At 45.2% G+C, this 17,074-nt stretch overlaps 2 protein-coding genes, 1 long non-coding RNA gene and 1 pseudogene across 4 annotated transcripts; 2 read left to right on the plus strand and 2 right to left on the minus strand.

The window, feature by feature from the left end:
- Window positions 1-31: 31 nt before the first annotated feature.
- On the plus strand, window positions 32-5,524 carry LOC114766380 (butyrophilin subfamily 2 member A2-like). The gene is made up of 9 exons (XM_028957121.1): window positions 32-137; window positions 219-557; window positions 640-990; window positions 1,063-1,230; window positions 2,202-2,300; window positions 3,086-3,178; window positions 3,341-3,415; window positions 4,441-4,539; window positions 5,499-5,524. The coding sequence occupies exons 1-9, from the start codon at window positions 32-34 to the stop codon at window positions 5,522-5,524; spliced, it is 1,356 nt and encodes a 451-aa protein (XP_028812954.1).
- Window positions 5,525-6,405: 881 nt separating this feature from the next.
- On the plus strand, window positions 6,406-9,251 carry LOC114765740 (uncharacterized). 2 transcript variants are annotated; one of them, XR_003742713.1, is made up of 6 exons: window positions 6,406-6,498; window positions 6,794-6,877; window positions 8,275-8,373; window positions 8,459-8,557; window positions 9,082-9,100; window positions 9,193-9,251. It is a non-coding gene; the product is annotated as an uncharacterized LOC114765740 (long non-coding RNA). The 2 variants fall into 2 exon arrangements; XR_003742712.1 differs by lacking the exon at window positions 6,406-6,498 and having other exon boundaries at window positions 6,613-6,877.
- Window positions 9,252-10,219: 968 nt separating this feature from the next.
- Window positions 10,220-10,367, minus strand: LOC114766456 (uncharacterized; annotated as a pseudogene).
- A 1,007-nt stretch (window positions 10,368-11,374) lies between these two features.
- On the minus strand, window positions 11,375-16,960 carry LOC114765737 (uncharacterized). The gene is made up of 17 exons (XM_028956142.1): window positions 16,766-16,960; window positions 15,381-15,722; window positions 15,194-15,289; window positions 14,938-15,042; window positions 14,770-14,862; window positions 14,505-14,576; window positions 14,142-14,252; window positions 13,987-14,055; window positions 13,813-13,908; window positions 13,633-13,734; window positions 13,236-13,325; window positions 13,058-13,150; window positions 12,907-12,990; window positions 12,817-12,832; window positions 12,439-12,472; window positions 12,313-12,366; window positions 11,375-12,225 (listed from the first exon to the last, which is right to left on the minus strand). The coding sequence occupies exons 1-17, from the start codon at window positions 16,818-16,820 to the stop codon at window positions 12,034-12,036; spliced, it is 1,704 nt and encodes a 567-aa protein (XP_028811975.1). The 5' UTR covers window positions 16,821-16,960; the 3' UTR covers window positions 11,375-12,033.
- Window positions 16,961-17,074: the final 114 nt, after the last annotated feature.

The following is a 17,074-nucleotide window of genomic DNA, read 5'->3' on the forward strand; positions in this document are numbered from 1 at the left end:
CGTTTTGCTTCATCTACAGACTTTAAGACGGATGAAGACGGATCTGCAGGGTTCATCTGACGGGTGTCTGGTGTCTCCAGGAATGAGGTCTCTTCTCCTGGTCTTCATCTCCCTATACGTCGTGGTTGGATCTGAAGGTATCTACAGTCTACATGGCCGTCTTAATACTGAGGTTTCTAGTAGATCAAATCTCATCTTGTTTACTCTGTCTGTTCCAGGTCTCCAGGTTGAGGGTCCCTCAGGTCCTCTCCAGGTCCAGCTGGGGGACTCTGTGCTGCTGCCCTGTTCTGTACGGACCCCCGTACCCTTGGAGGAGCTGGAGGTGGAGTGGAGGAGGAGTGACTCTGAGACCCTGGTGCTCCTGTTCCAGGATGGAGAAGAGCGAGGAGAGGAGCCGGAGTTCAGGAACAGAGCTCACTTCTTCACCGAGGAGATCAGCAGAGGAAACTTCTCTCTGTTCCTCACCGACGTTACACATGCTGATGCTGGAACCTACAGATGTTCAGTTCATACAGACACCGAGTACGGAAACACCACGGCCCTCATCCAGCATGTTGGTGAGGAACATCAGCGTGTGTGTTGGTGACGTTGAGCTCGGGGCTTTTATCAGCTGTGAAGCGTCTCTTCTGTCTGTTTCAGAGCGTCTGGTGGTGAGTGGAGCTCCTAAGGCTGTTTCTGCTCGTGTTGGTGACGACGTGACTCTCGGCTGCTCTGTGGACTCACATGTCCCACCTGAGAAGATGGAGAAGGTGGTCTGGAAGAGGCCGGACCAGGACGTCATAGTTCTGCTCTACAAGGGTGGAGAGGTTCTTCATGATTCTTCACATGAGAGATATAGAGGCAGAGCTGAGTTCTTCCCTGCAGAAATCCACAAAGGGAACTTCTCTCTGAGGCTGAAGGAGGTCAGGACTGAAGATGAAGGGGACTTCATGTGTGAAGTTCACACCAGTCTCCTGTCGGCCAGCACCACTGTACTTCTGCAGGATCTGGGTACGGTTGCGTGCTGCTGTGTTGTATGTGGAGATGTTGTGGAGATACTGAGTTGGTATTTTCTTCCTACAGAGATGTTTCACGTCAGTGTTCCTGCAGTGCTGCTGTGTCTCCTCGCTTTAGCAGTAACTGTTGGACTGAGTTTTCCAGTTGGGACCAGTTTATGGAAGGAGCCTCCTGTCCCCAGCAGGACTGATAATGACCAGGAAGAAAACCACAGCGCGGTAGATGGTAATGCAGGTAAAGAAATGATGAGAACTGAAACTAAAGGATTTCATTTGTTGAAGTTGAGCTTTATTGTCATTTCAGCTACACACGTGTTAGACGTACTGACATAAAGTGCACGTGTGCGACAAACTGGACAACATAAAGTCCAAACAGGGGACACAGGGGACAAATAACATTTAACAAAAACATGTAGACAACAATGAGACAGGCAGCACTAAACAGGTGAGATGAAGAATAAATGTGCAAAGTAAAATAATGCTGTGGGATGAAGCTGCTGCAGAGTCTGGCAGTGAGGGCCCGAAGGCTTCGGTACCTTTTCCTGGATGGTAGGAGGGTGAAGAGGACATGTGAGGGGTGTGAAGGGTCCTTCACAATGCTGGTGGTTTCCTGATGCAGTGTGTGTTGTAAAAGTCCAGAGGGACTCCGATGATCTCCTCAGCTGTCCTCTGTATCCGCTGTAGGGTCTTGTGGTCCGATATGGTGCAGTTCCCAAACCAGACAGTGATGTAGCTGGTTAGAATGTCCTAATGGTTCCTCTATAGAAGGTGGTGAGGATGGGTGGTGGGAGCTGGGCTTTCCTCAGTGGCTATTGAGCTGGAATTGAGATTCCATGAGAGGAACTTTGTGTTCTTCACGACCTCCACACAAGATCCATCAATGTTCAGTGGAGAGTGGTCCCTCTCTTTCATTTTGTCCACGATCAGAAATAGATTGTTGACCTTACACCAGTCCGTCAGTCCATCACATGCCGTTTATTGAAAATATAGCAAATATCTTTAAAAGTTATGACCACTGCTTCTAGGCTTTAATATTCTGCCTCGGTTTAGAAATGGACACAGATTCTTATTTTTTTTCTTTGCCTTTTTTAAACCATATCTGTTATATAAGAATAATTCCACTATCTGGTTTGGTCTTAAACATCTATTTTTATCATAAGATGTAAGCAATATGAACATTTTCATCTCTATGATTATTCCACTCAGACTTAAGAAGAAGAAGATCCCTGCTGTTTCACTGCTTACTGGTCTTCTGTCCAAACACCATCCTCTTCATTGCCTTCCTTCTGTTAGGTGTGACTCAAGGTGAGTGTCTGTATATTTTTAATGTAAATTATACTAATACTAAAACATGTTAATTATGAAAGTCGGTTTTCTGCTCTGAAACCTTGTGTCCTGCATTTATGTAGATGTTACTTTGACTCGTACCACCTACCTAAACACTGCTGTAGATCAAGTAGACCACTGCACAGAGACCATATTCCCTCTTTCAGCAGGATCACTGGCCACATGAGAGGGGAAATCTAACGTCAATCAGTTGTGACAGGGACAGTCTCCCTGGAGACCCTCAGGGTTAAGTGTCCTGCTCAGGGACACAATGGTAGTAAGTGGGGTTCATAGGCGAGAGTGGTGCCCACTAGGCTACTGCTACCTTCATGCAGCCACATAGGTGATCAGAGCATTTGAATTCAAAAGCTGGACCTTATGGACTGCAGGAATGAACCTGCTAGAACCTGCGTGTTCTCTAATTTTACGTAACTGAACAGAAAAAACAGTTTAGTGAAGACATTGGAGCAGTGGTGGTCCTGTAATCAGAAGGTTGCCCTTGATGAAGGTCCCGTCCCCACACACTGCTCCCCGGGCGCCTGTCATGGTGCCCACTGTCACCAAGGGTGATGGTTAAATACAGAGGACATGCTTCACCGTGTGCTGTGCTGCAGCATCTCACAATCACTTCACTTTCACTTTAAGGTCAATCATAGAGATAAATCTAGCATGAACGTGCATGATGCATTTTAAAAATGGAATTATAACATGTATGGCTGGTATCACTTCAGGTCCGTGTTCTCCACCTTTTCTTCTCTCCCCAGGTTTTCTAGGTGAGGTGGTGACGTGTTCCACTCTTAATCTGGTACGTTTCCTGCTGCTTTTTAAGACGGCTCCATATCTGGACACATTTCCAGGTAAATTTGGTATAAAACTAGTTTTTTTTTTACATTTAATGTCATTTCTCCTGATATTTCGCTGCGATCGTTCATAACTGATGAACATTGTTAACTGTGGTTTTAGTAATTTGTATGTGTGTGTAAATGTTATTAATAATTTAGTTTCCCTGTTTTAAACAGAACTCCTGCAGAAATATATGAAGGGTATGGCCGTGGCTGTTGAGTATCTGATTGTTGCAGGAGTTCTGTATTCACGTAAGTGTGTTGACGACCGTTCAGGCAAATCTGTACAGGAGTCTTTGGGAACCTCGAACAAGAGAGGAATGGCTCAAGTCGGTAAAAATTAAAAACGGGGGGTTACTGAACAAGTTCAGCAACATTTAAAGCAGGCATCCCACAGGAAATCCACACGGTAATAATTAAGGTGAATTTAGAAGCAGACAGGAGGATGTGTGCTGCATTTGGCAGTAATTTAAGCACATTTTAAATCATTAGTGTCCATTGGCCCTTGCATGCTGGTTAAAGGTTAAAACCTGCCTACCTGTATTGTGTCAGTGTGACACCAGGGCAGCTCTGGGTGATTAGAACCCTTTGCTTTTCTCCCTCAGTCCCTTGTCCTGCATTGTTCTGTTTGAGTTTGACTGTTATGCTGCTTGCTTCTTTATTTATGCCATTGTGCCTGTGTTCTGTCTCTTTGTTCAAAAAAATAAACCCATCACCCTTGGTGAGCAGTGGGCACCATGACAGGCACCTTCTTATTGGCCACCACTGCCCTATATATGGGGTTCATGATAATGCTACAGGCATAATTCTACTTATCTAGTTCATTTTAAATGAATTTATTTAAAATCACTTTCATCCAAGTAAAGTAAATCTAATTTCACAATTAAAGTATTTTAGGATTCAGCATCTCTGTGTACTTACATGACTGCAAGCTATTTAATTAATAGTGATCGTCCAATAAAAGAAATTGGAGAACCAAAGAACCTGATAATAAGCAGTATTTTGCCTACACTCTAGAGCACCAGTGTTATCACAATTAGAACCATTAGAACCTTTAACATTAGAATCCAGCAGATTAAGGCTGGGGAAGGCTGTGACCAGGCTCCACATGATACTCAAAATATGCAGCTAGTCTGAAGCACAAAAACCTGGTGCAATGTGTCAGTGTGCCGGTTTCTAGAAGCAGTCCTAGGAGGACGGGCGTGGCACAAGCTCTGAACTGAATCCATTTTATTCTATTAATAAGGTAACTGTTTTCTCTCTCTTTTGTCATGTAGGTGTTTTTTCTGAAATTTCAAGATTGACTGTTAACTCACTGTTTATGGGCGTCACCTTTGGAATGTATGCGATCCAGTGCTTCTATAACATCTTCTTAGGTACGTATTTTATTCTCACAACAGCAACAGTTATTTCTTATAAAGCCCATAATCACATACAGTACATCTCAATGGGCTTTGACAGGCCCTACAGTTGACACCCCCCACACTTTCATGGCTGCCCACTGCTCACCAAGGGTGATGGATTAAAAGCAGAGGACACATTTCACCGTGTCACCGTGTACAGCTGTGCTGTGTATCACAATGACACGTCACTTTCACTGAAGACGAATCATCATTGATGTTGACAAAAACTGATACTGATCGGTCAGATATGATCGGAACCATACAAGGGCTGTTCCCTTAATCCCAACAACATTCTCTAACCTGACAAGGAGAACAGCGTGATCAATAGTGTCAAACGCTGTACTCAGGTCAAGCAGATCCCCGATCAGAGGCCACCAGCAGGTCATGAACCGCTTTAACCAGCGCTGTCTCAGTGCTATGATGAGGTCTAAATCCCGATTGATATACTTCATGAATGTTGTTGCTGTCTAGCTACGCCCACAGCTGCTGGGCTATGACTTTTTCTAAACTTTTTGATATGAAAGGAAGGTTGGATATCTGTCTATACTTTCCTGCCATCAGGCAAGAGACTCGGGACAATTCACACACGCACAACACGATTCAGGAACAGTTTCTACCCCAGTGCCATCAGACTATTCAACACATAGTATGCACTGCACTGTCACTTAAATTATGCACACTCACTTTTTTATGCAACTTAGCCTTCTGGGATTTATTTATTGCTGCTGCACTTTGTCTTCTATGTCTTCTATGTATCATGCCCCTACGTGGAAGGGGTTTTCAAGTAAGAATTTCATTGTGCTCTGTACGCTGTACTTTGTACATATGACAATAAAACTTCAACCTCAACCTCATAAATTAGAAAGCTGACTGCGATCAAGATCAGTTTTTAATACCTTGAACGAACTTGGTATGCTTTCTTACGTGTTCAGCTCGTGTTGAACAGGCAGATCTGTGAGGACTGATCAGTTTGTGTGTAGGGGCTGCATAGTGACACATTTACAGCATTTACCAGACGTCCTGATCCAGAGCACCTCACAATCAGTAGTGACTTGCTCAGGGACACAATGGTAGTAAGTGGGGTTTGTACTTAAAGTTTTTCCATCTCTCTTATGTCTCTTTTTCAAAGTTATATTATAGGTATATTTATGTATTAAATATTTTTTATTAAACTATTTATGAAAACCTTTTTGTTCTTTAGTGTATTCAATTTAAAAGCAAATCCAAATATTTTACTACTTAAATGCAGAGACTGCTTGTAATGTATAAATTGGCCTGGTCTGACTGCCAGACTCAGAAAACTGTGCAGACTCGTCTCTTCGCTGCAGGAACATTAAAACTTTTCTATTTGGATCCAGCGACTCTGTCTCTCCTTTGGATAAAATTTGTATAAAGGTCCTCATGCAGCTCATTCCTCCCTGACCATCATCTCCATCTGTTTATGTTTAGATGATCCAGATAATGGATTCTGGCTCTTTACATACCTGGATTTATTCAACTGGACTTTGCTGTCTCTGCTTGTTATTGGATCTAAATCATTCGACTTGAGTAAGTTTTCAGAGTTTAAAAATAAATATTACTATTGTGCTTTAATGGTCACCATAGAAAATGCTTTTCTATGTCTGTTTGCAGTGATGTTCATTGTCACGTTAGCTGCTACTTTTGGAGTTGATCTGCTTTATTTTCTTCAGCATTATTCTGAAGATAAGAAGTGTGAGTATAATTCTAATTTATTACATTAATTTATTACATGCACGCTGTATTTTATCACTGGTGTACAGACTTTATTATAAAGCACTTTATAAATTCTGATTAGTGTTTCTTTTATTCTGTTGTCAGATTTAATATGGACCATCCAGTTGGTGGTATCATATCTGCTGTATGTTTCTTTATTCTTCTATTCCCTTGTTTGGATTTTGGGAAAACGTGAAGGTGAGTGGTATCTAGTCATATTACTGTTTATCTGGACAACTGATCCATCCTTCTCCTCCTTTCACGTTACACAAACTAAACTGAAATATCTACAAAGCCTATAAAACCATCTGTGTGACCCCAGTTCCCGGTACATCTGTCCTGTCATGCTGATGTCACGTTGGACTGTGATCTAGAACCTGCAGCTGTTTCTCTCTGTTCATGACAGGATTTGATGCTGGGGGTTGATAAAAATTGAACTCCACATTACAATCTTAGGACAAAATAACTGACTCTGCTGCTTTTTTGATTACAGACTGTGCTGGACTTGTGGCTGGAAATGGTCTCCTCTACATTCTCACTGCCATATCAGGCTTTTATCACCCTGGAGAAACATCTGGTATGGCTCTCTTATGCTTCTGGCTATTCATCCTGTTTTAAAAATGATCAGACAGCAGGACCTGGGGTGCAGTTACGGGAGCTGGTGGGACCGGCGGTAGTTTGTGGATCATGGGGTTGTCGCAGCAGAGACGCTTGGACAGCCATGGACTCAGAGAAGGAGTGAGGAAGCGATGTTACGTCTAGAGCAGTAAGTGTGGGGGCCAGACAGAAATGGTTGGATCGTCCGGGGACGAGCGTCGGCAGAAGAGGCAGAAGTCAAAGGTCATGGGTGTCAAACAGGAGCAGGCAAGGGTCATCCAGGTCCATGATGATGTACCACCTCCTGGATTACGAGGGACTGCATCTGGGCTGCTGTGAGAAGGGATCTTTGAAAAACAGTCCACCGTGACCAGGACAGTGGTTGTACCTCGGGAGGCCAGTTACGAAGTCCAGGGAAACATGGGACCAGGTGGGGACGTGGGAGTGGTAAGAGGGCAAAGGTGGTGTTCAGCAATGGGAGGGGGTCCCTGTTCTTCCTGGTGATGGTGTTGAGCTGCCGGTGGTCAATGCAAAGCCAGAAGCTCCCATCCTTCTTGCCGACACAGGAGAGGTGGATGGGCGAATGATACCACTGGCCAGGGTGTCCAGTCTTTATCAAAAATGGCTGCAAGTCCTGGTACTGATCAGGTACCCCTGGCAAGCACAGCATGGCTGGAATTGGGGGACTCGTCATGGGTGTGACTTGGACCTGAGGAACAAGGCCTCCGGGGTGAGGGTAGAGCGGGCATGGGCTCGTCTGGCAATGGCAGATCCCATCTGCAGGATTATCTCCATGCTGTTGGAGGTGTAGTGCGGTTTGTCGCTGTTGCTGCGTGTCTTGCCGCTGCTGGAGGACTTGATGCTGTAGCGGTAGCGTGGTTAGCAGCTTGCTCGGCATATCAGACTGTGACCGGTGTTACCCATGGACGGAGAGTGGGAGCGTGAACCCCGAAAGTGGTGCCGTGCCCAGATGTCTCCTCCCCAGCAGGAGGTAAACGTTGTTCTTGCACTGAGCACCAAGCATCAGAGGCAGAAGAGGGCAAGGGTCATCCAGGAATCTAATAGAATGGCAAAAAACAGGTCAGCGAGGAAGATTTCATGCAGGGCTTACAGCAACGTGGTGTAGATTGACTATGAGTTTGCAGTTGTAGCGTGTGTGTGGGGTGCTTTTATACTCATGGTTTGGTCTGAGTTGGTCTTCCTATGGGTCGGCGTATCTGGGTGTGGTTGCCTGGTGGTGGGACGGCAGCCGTGACAAAAATAAAAACTTCCCAGACTTTCCACAGTCCTGCTATTTGATCCAGCTGAGTACAAGGCTCAGTTAGTAGGGGACAGTCTCATTTTAAATGATCTTTTATTCCTGTTTATGTTCTGCAGAGATACCGAAGGTTCATAAGACTCTGTACATGGTTGGAGCTGCAGGTCTCCCGTGTGTGAATTCAGTCACGCTGGGAGCAGAGTTCATCATGAGAATAAGTAAAATCTGCTGTTTTTTTCTATCATATTTCTAACTGGTTTTGTTTGACTGTCCAGCATGTGAAGTCCATGATTTGTATTTCAGCTACGGGAGAGAGGATGATTGCAGATCTGCGTGTTTTCATCCTGCTTTATGAATCTGTGTTTGCCTCCGGTTGGCTGCTGCTGCAGATTTATTGTTGCTGTAGGTACTGATGCATTGGACATTATTAGGATTATTAGGTTTCTACTAAAGAAATGCACTCAAATCTTCTACATTGACTAAAAGATCTTCTCTGAAGGGTCAGCATAATGTTAATATCGATCTTGAATAGGGCTGTGTGTTGTCAAGAATCTCATGATGCGATATGAATCACAATACATTTACCGCATTAACCAGACGCCCTTATCCAGAGAATCTTACAATCAGTATTTACAGGGACAGTCCCCCCCTGGAGACACTCAGGGTTAACTGTCCTGCTCAGGGACACAATACAGGGTTACACTTAGACTGTAGGCAATGTATTGTTGTTGGTTTTTTTTGTATTGCACAGGTGCAAAATTTTTTGTATATTCAAATTTAATGAAATTTAATTGAATTCTGATTTTTAGAAGCAACAACATAATAATGCAGCAATAATTTTAAACGTTTTACTAAATTAATGTCCATTTAAACCCTCATTGTATTACGTTTTAATTGATGTGATCTTATTGTTTTAAATCACACAGGGGTCAGAAATAAAGAACGGTGAGTTAATATCTTCAGTGTAATGTCTGATTGTGCTAATTAAAATTATTTGAAAATAAAAGCTTTGTGATTTGATCTCTCTGTCTTCACAGGTGTAATACAATGGAGTATCAAGAACAAGAAGATTATTGAACTTATTGGTATTTTGACCATATTGTACTTACAATTTAAGCAGAACTGTACTTCATGTATAGTATAATGATTATCAGTATTAGCCAACACAATTATGAGAAATAATTTGAATGATTTATGTGCAGAATTTTTTTTCTTCTTTGCAGGGAACCTGATTTATGGGACTCTGCTGGAAGTGGGATGGAAACCTGCAGTTAATTAAAATACTGATCAATTTAATTTAACTGGACAGGGTGATGTACCTTTTTGATATGTTGGACTTATCACAGAGTGGTATGTGCCATAGTTGTGAGGATGCTGTTTTTTTTAATCATTTGAGTTGTTTGATTTTTTCCAGAATATAAAGTGGACGTTGTCATGATCCGGTCCGGGTTACTCTGAGATTCACTGTTGTCCTGTGAAATGTTCCCTAATCGTTTTCACCTGTTTAAAATGTATAAAGCTGCCCTGTTGAAGTTATGTTCCATGTTCACCAGTGTCTCGGATGTCTCCCCTGTCTTGTGCTTCACTCATTAAACCCCGGTTTCGTGATGTCAGCGATTGTGTCCTTCCTTCCTCGTCTCCTCGTCACCTCTCCGTCCTCCTCTCTGTTCACCTGCCTCGTCATGCCCGCATGGTTGTGACAGACGTGTCACAGAATTCTGTGTTACAACAACACTTATTTCCCATTATCACATACAGTATGTCTCAATGAGCTTTAAAAGGCTTTACAGTTGACACCCCACAAACACTTGACCCTTTCTGCACTCAATGAAAGTGAAGTGTGAAACACTGCAGCACAGCACACGGTGAAACGTGTCCTCTGTATTTAACCATCACCCTTGGTGAGCAGTGGGCACCATGACAGGCGCCCGGGGAGCAGTGTGTGGGGACGGTACCTTCATCAAGGGGACCTCAGTGGAACCTTGGCGCACTGGTATTCAAACCCACAACTTTCTGTTTATGGGGTCGCTTCCTGAACCGCTAGACCACCACTGCCCCCAAAAACAGGGGAGTCCCCCACTACCAGAAATGATGTAGTCGAGATTCCCACATTTGGGGAATTTGCATGGGTCCGACAGCCGGAGTGCAATGGCTGAGCCTCGCCCTGAAGTTGATCACAGTGTCTCCCCTTTACCCCCCCCCCCCCCCCTTTCCAGGAGACCGCGAGGGAGCCTGGGGCGCTTCTGTTTATTCTTGCATGTGTGGAGGTTTTTAAGCTTCTTACACACCTGGTGCAATAAAAGAGGTACAGCTGGGGTACAACTCGAGGACCCTGGAAACTCGACAAGAAAACTGTCCTTTATTCTTAGTGGCCAGACAGTCATTTCTACTCACCACATGCATGTATATTACATGTATATTACACGTATATTACAACATCCTGAACTGCAACATCATGAAATCTCTGTCCCATAACAACCTCTCCACCACTATGAAGCTTCATGGTTTACGGTACTTAACTGCCCTGTATATTTATGCTTTATGGTCTGCGGTTCATGACTGGTCATGGTTATGATACAGTAGGACCTGCTTAGCTACGCATGTTTTAGTCCTGGCTTGGAACCTTGGCTGGAGTTTACCTGTGTTGACGCGGGTTTCCACTTTCTTCCAGGTTCTCCTGTTCCTTCCTGCCACACAAAGTCAGATACTCTAGGGCCAGTGGTGGCCTAGTAAGGAAACAGACCCGTAATTGGAAGGTTCGAATCCCGAATTGCCAATGTGCCACTGAGGTCCCCTTGATGAAGGTCCCGTCCCCACACACTGCTCCCCGGGCGCCTGTCATGGTGCCCACTGTGAGGGTAGTAGTAGCCTAATGGGTAACACACCCGCCCATGAACCAGAAGACCCAGGTTCAAATCCCACTTACTACCATTGTGTCCCTGAGCAAGACACTTAACCCTGAGTGTCTCCAGAGGGGGACTGTCCCTGTAACTACTGATTGTAGTTACTGACTTACTGACTCTGGATAAGGGTGTCTGATAACATGCTGTAAATGTCACCAAGGGCGATGGTTTAATACAGAGGACACGTTTCACAGTGTGCTGTGTCTCACAATGACAATCACGTGACTGTCACTTCACTTAGACGGATTGTGTGTGTGTGTGTGTCCCTCAGCTGGGACTGAGCTCCAAGGATAGTGAGTGAGAGTCATTTGGAAGATTCGTTGAGATTAATTTAATTACTCGCAGAACTGAAACCGGCGCTGACTCACGTCCACTCAAGTACATGAGCATCAGAACTGGACCGCGGAGAAAGAAAGTGAAGTGAAAGTCATTGTGATTCAGTGCAGCACAACATTTAACCAGTGGGCAGCCATATAAAGGCACCTGCAACCTTACAATTTGGGGTCCACTTCTATGCCACCCCTGCCCATGGAGGAATGTGTCCTGGTCTGTTCCCCCCTTTTTTTTTTTTTCTTTAGATATTTTACCTGGAGAAGTTATGTAGTGAGGTGCATTATGGGAAGAAGACAGAGGAGGACTAATGACGTTCTGGTCTATGAAGCCTTGGGTCTAAACATTGCTCCACAGGTCTCAGTCTGATGCAGCATCTGCTGGGATGTGACGTGTCACGTCCTCTGGGACAATTATTTAGCTGATCGTGTATAGTTCCTTTTCTGTATTTTTTTAAGACACCAAAATTCTTAACACAAACAATTTGGTACAAAGTACATTCAAAATACCACGCATTTTAAACACGTGATCCAAAATACTGCTGAAAAAGATCAAATCATGATGAAATTATAAAAGCATTTAAATATCCAACATGTTTCTTCCTCTGTTCAATGCGAGACGCTCGGCTCAGTTTTTCTATCAACTTCAGTCACCGAGGTGGACGTCCAGCACATGTCCATTACTGAACTCCCTCCGTTCTTCTCGAGATGTTCCTCTGACCCTCAGCTCGGCAGGCTTCTTCTCTTCTACTTGATCTGGACTCAGAAGCTGCTGTGATTCCTCAGCTGCTGACGTGGGGGGGTTCATCTGCCTTCCTGTTCCTCCCCCCTGATTTACCTGCGTCCCGCGTCCAGAACAGACGGGGATGGAATCAGAAGCGCTCAGGTACCGAGCTACATTCTACATTCGATTCATTCTGATTACCTGCGGAGACTCAGGAAGATCCTGGAGAGACGTCTGGTCACCAGCAGCTGGTTCCTGAACCGGGAGGAGGTTTTTATGGATTTTTATACACACATTTCTCTACCCTGAACATCTGCAGTTTCTCACCTTCATCTCACGGGCCTCCATCACACGTTTAATTCTGTCGGGAACATAAGAAACTCCAGAGTTACGTTTGGGTTTGCACGTGTGTGGTTTTATTCGATTGTCTGACCAGAACAAACTGCTGGAATCTGTGAATCTGTGAAACCGGCGAAGCTCAGAACTGACGGAATGATTAAAATCACGATGAACTGAGGTGATGCAGTGATCTACATTTCAACTCTGACCTCTGATGAAGATTTCTTCAGGTATTTCTTCCTGTTCGTGTCAATATAATCATCCCGTCATCTGTTTCATGCAGAATTACGAACGTCTGGGACTGAGATTGCCCGTCACAACGTTCTAGATACATTTATTCCACAAAAAAAAGGAAATTCTGCTCACCCGTAATAGTAGAGAACTGAAAAAAAAAAAGTCAGATCAACGGAGAATGGTATAAATAATCAGAAACGATTTTACAGATGTTTAACTTACATAATGAAAGCCACCCACAGACGAACAGACATTCAGCAGGGAAGAGCAGCCACCGCAGATCTTTTACTGATCGCCGTCCGCTTCCTACACACACGCGAGATGTAAAAAAGTCCTACAGTCCCCCGCTAACAAGAAGCTCCACCCGACTCACGAGTTTTCATGATCAGCTCCACAAGCAGAGTCACGGAATTCACCGCACACAGGCCCACGGCTCCACACACGTACATCGTCCATGAAGCTCGCGCTGTCATTTCAACAGAGACGGAGCACAAGGGGTCACGAGCGGGCCCGATCTCACACACGGCCAGACGAGAAAAAACGCACAATACCGGGATACGAGGGTCCGTACGCGTATTTCAGCTGGTCACACAGAGAGACGAGGACCAGCAGCACCACCACGGAGAGGAGCCCGGCGTCATCTATACACACGCACACACACACACACAGAGCAGGTATATACACACACACCCACACACCCACAGAACAAGTATACCCACCCACACACACACACACACACACACACACACACAAAGAGCGGGTATAAACCCACCCACACACACACACACACACACAAAGAGCAGGTATATACACACACACCCACACACACACAGAACAAGTATACACCCACCCACACACACATACAAAGAGCAGGTATACACAAACACACACACACACACACACACAATAAGCAGAATGATACGGATTGAAGCGACACTCATACGGAACCTGTGTTCTCTTGACTCTGGTGGATGCAGTAATACAGGATGATGCTGAATGGTATGATCCGGGCGAGCATAAACAGGGCCTTCACCAGCATCAAAAACCATTCTGCCAACGGACCAATAATATCGGCACAGCGCTAGTAGAAGATCACTAGAAGTTCCTGCTGCTGCTGCTGCTGCTTACCCGGGAAGCGGACGCCACATTTCTTGCTTATGATGATCAGCGCGGTGCCAAGGATGGGGCCGCCCATCCCCACGGTGAAGATGGTGATCAGCATGGCTGCGGCAGAGGCGGCGTGAAGAGTTAACCACAGTGATCACGGCGAGAAGGGACCCTCCCTGAAGCCACTTCACTTACTTTCCGTGAAGCCTCGAGATCCAAAAAATACACCAAACAGGTACATGAATTCTATATTATACACTCCACCTGCAACGAGAAGTCGGCGTTTTCATATTCACGTTCCCGGGCCCAGAACATCTAAAGCAGATCCAGCGCCAAAATTCCACTTTTACCTGCGAAAAAGGTTTTCACCTCCATATTTAACAAATATCCAGCCATGATGCCGATGAAGACCAGCGCTGCTACGTTTTCTCTGTTGGTGTTCCAGATGTCGCAGAAAATATCTGCAGTGTTAATTATAAATAAAAATTATAGTAATAAATTACTGAAGAATCACTGGGTTAAAATGTTTTTTTTTTTTAATCTACACCACTGTCTCATGTGACTAAACACACTTGGTGTGAAAGTGAAGTGACTGTGAACCTTCTGATTACGGGGACGCTTCCTCAACCGCTAGGCCACCACTGTCCCCGTGGATCAAAAATATTATCCCAACGTCACGTAAAAAGGAAAATGCCCCAAAGTGCTGCCTTCACCTGCACAGACGACTGTAGCAATAACGGAGCATTCGAAGGAGAAGCAGTTCCTGACGATTTTCTGCAGAAACACTGTACAAGCAGACAGACAGTTTTCATATTTATGATCATTTCTGCCGCTGGCCATACAATAAATATTTACATTTTTTCTTTGCTTAGTTCCCATTCAACTGGCCTGCAGCCGTGTAAAAAATTAAAATGTTCTTTATGTTCATCATCGAACTGCTCATCACGTGAATCAAATTCCACTGCGGCGTGTACGTACCAGGAAGCTGCTCTACGTACAGAGCAACGGAAAACAGCAGGAGGAACCGACTGAGAACTAGAGCAGAGCAGGAGACCACCTCGGCTGGAAACCCTGCAGGAGAAGATGGAGGTGAAGAACGGCAGATGGGGTCGTGAAGACAGGATCTGATCAGGATTCGTCCGTTACCTTCAGTCAGGCCCCACAACACAAAGGCAGCGAACAAGAGGACATTCGGACCAAAGACCAACAGGCAGTGGAGAGTCAGGATTTTAGGGTTTTCTGGAGTTCTACCTGAAGAAGAAGGTTCAGAAGCAGGACAAGAACATGAGAACACTGTCTTGCAGGGCATTTCATTCAGAAGATGATTTATTCACACATGGAGATGTTTCACCTGAATCGGTCAAAATCTCACAAAGTTATGGTGCCTGACGCACCAACTAACCTCTCATGGTCAAGCAGAAGAAGGCCGAAAGACTCAGAGCCAGAAGGAGGGCGGCGACGCAGAGCAGAAGGATCAGAACGTGGAGCCAGGAGAGACCTGGTGGAGAGACGTCCAAAACCACAGCGGTTCTGAACCAACGTCACTGATCAACATTTACTGGATTCAAGATCCAGCTGATTGAACGTACCCAGATCCTGCAGGAGTACAGTGGTGCTGGCCGACAGGAGACTGGTGTGAACTTCACACATGAAGTCCCCTTTATCTTCAGTCCTGACCTCCTTCAGCCTCAGAGAGAAGTTCCCTTTGTGGATTTCTGCAGGGAAGAACTCAGCTCTGCCTCTATATCTCTCATGTGAAGAATCATGAAGAACCTCTCCACCCTTGTAGAGCAGAACTATGACGTCCTGGTCCGGCCTCTTCCAGACCACCTCCTTGATCTCCTCATGCGTGTCCACGGTGCAGCTGAGCGTCACCTCGTCCCCCACACTGGCAGAAACGCCACCAGCTCCTCCATTCACCACTAGATTCCCTTCAAACACAACAACATGATCTTCTTTTGATGAGCAGGGATTAAACAGAGAGGGCAGTTAGCAGTTAAGGAAGCGGCCCCGTGATCAGAAGGTTGCTGGTTCGAATCCCAGACTGCCAAGGTGCCACTGGGGACCCCTTGATGAAGGTACCGTCCCCACACACTGCTCCTCTGCTCACCAAGGGTGATGGTTAAATACAGAGGACACATTTCATTATGGACACGTAATCTAGACCATGACACTGAATACATCCTGGACTTCTCCAATCCTACAACCGTAGGACTTATTATTATATCATATCCAACTCTGTACTGACACCATTTGCAGGCTCACTCTACCCTGGAAGGGGGTCCCTCTCTGTTTCACTCCTTCCCAAGGTTTCTTCCTTTCTTTTTTTCTCTCTCCTAGAGTTTTTTGTGTGGAGTTTTTCCTTGTGTGCAGAAGGGTCAAGTGTGTTGGGGTGTCAACTGTAGGGCCTGTCAAAGCCCATTGAGACATACTGTATGTGATTTTGGGCTATATAAGAAATAAATGTTGTTGTTGTTGTTGTTGTGTCACCATGTGCTGCGCTGCAGTGTCTCTAATGACAATCACTTCACTTTCACTAATCGCCCAGATGGGACTGGTGGAAGGCGCCATGAAGAGATTTTGTGTAAAAAGTTACATTATCAACGTAAAGATGAGCAGATGTAATGCAGCCCTGAGGTTCGAGTTCATCATTGCCATCATTTTACTGACCTTCATGTGCAGAACGAATCTGGCAGACAGGATCTGCACAATTTTACAGCCTCAATATACAAAACACGAACTAATGTAATTTAACGTCTGAAAACATGGTTTTATAATGCCATAAATCCAGATGGGATTAAATTCTCAACACCGACCACGCCCACTCCACCAAACGTCTAGTTTTTGATGTGAAGCAGCAACGTACAGAGTGAAGGCAGGACGTGAACGTTCCTGCTTCACATCTGAGTTGAAAAGTAAAAAGGTGTCTTTTATTTTTTGACATTTCTGGATGTTTGTGTCCTGCTGTAAATACCTGCAGCTCCCGCCAGGACGGACAGAGAGATGAAGCTCCGCAGCAGAGACCCCATTTCTACAGGCTGCTGGAGGGTCAGGAGACCCGCAGAAGACGTGACCAGGTGACGGGGCCAGATGGACACGCCGGACACGCCGGACACTGTGTCGCTCGGGCCCTTTTCCGTCTACTTTCGGTTTACGACCATCCTGCTCCGCAACCACGTGGCGCCTGTCAGCCACGTTCACTAGCCAATCAAATACTTTTATGCAAATAGCCTGCGCCGGCCTCAGCCAATCACATGGTTTTCCCTGCGAGAAACAACGTGAT

The sequence above is a fragment of the Denticeps clupeoides genome, chromosome 16 (genome assembly GCF_900700375.1).
Source record: "Denticeps clupeoides chromosome 16, fDenClu1.1, whole genome shotgun sequence".
NCBI lineage: Eukaryota > Metazoa > Chordata > Actinopteri > Clupeiformes > Denticipitidae > Denticeps > Denticeps clupeoides.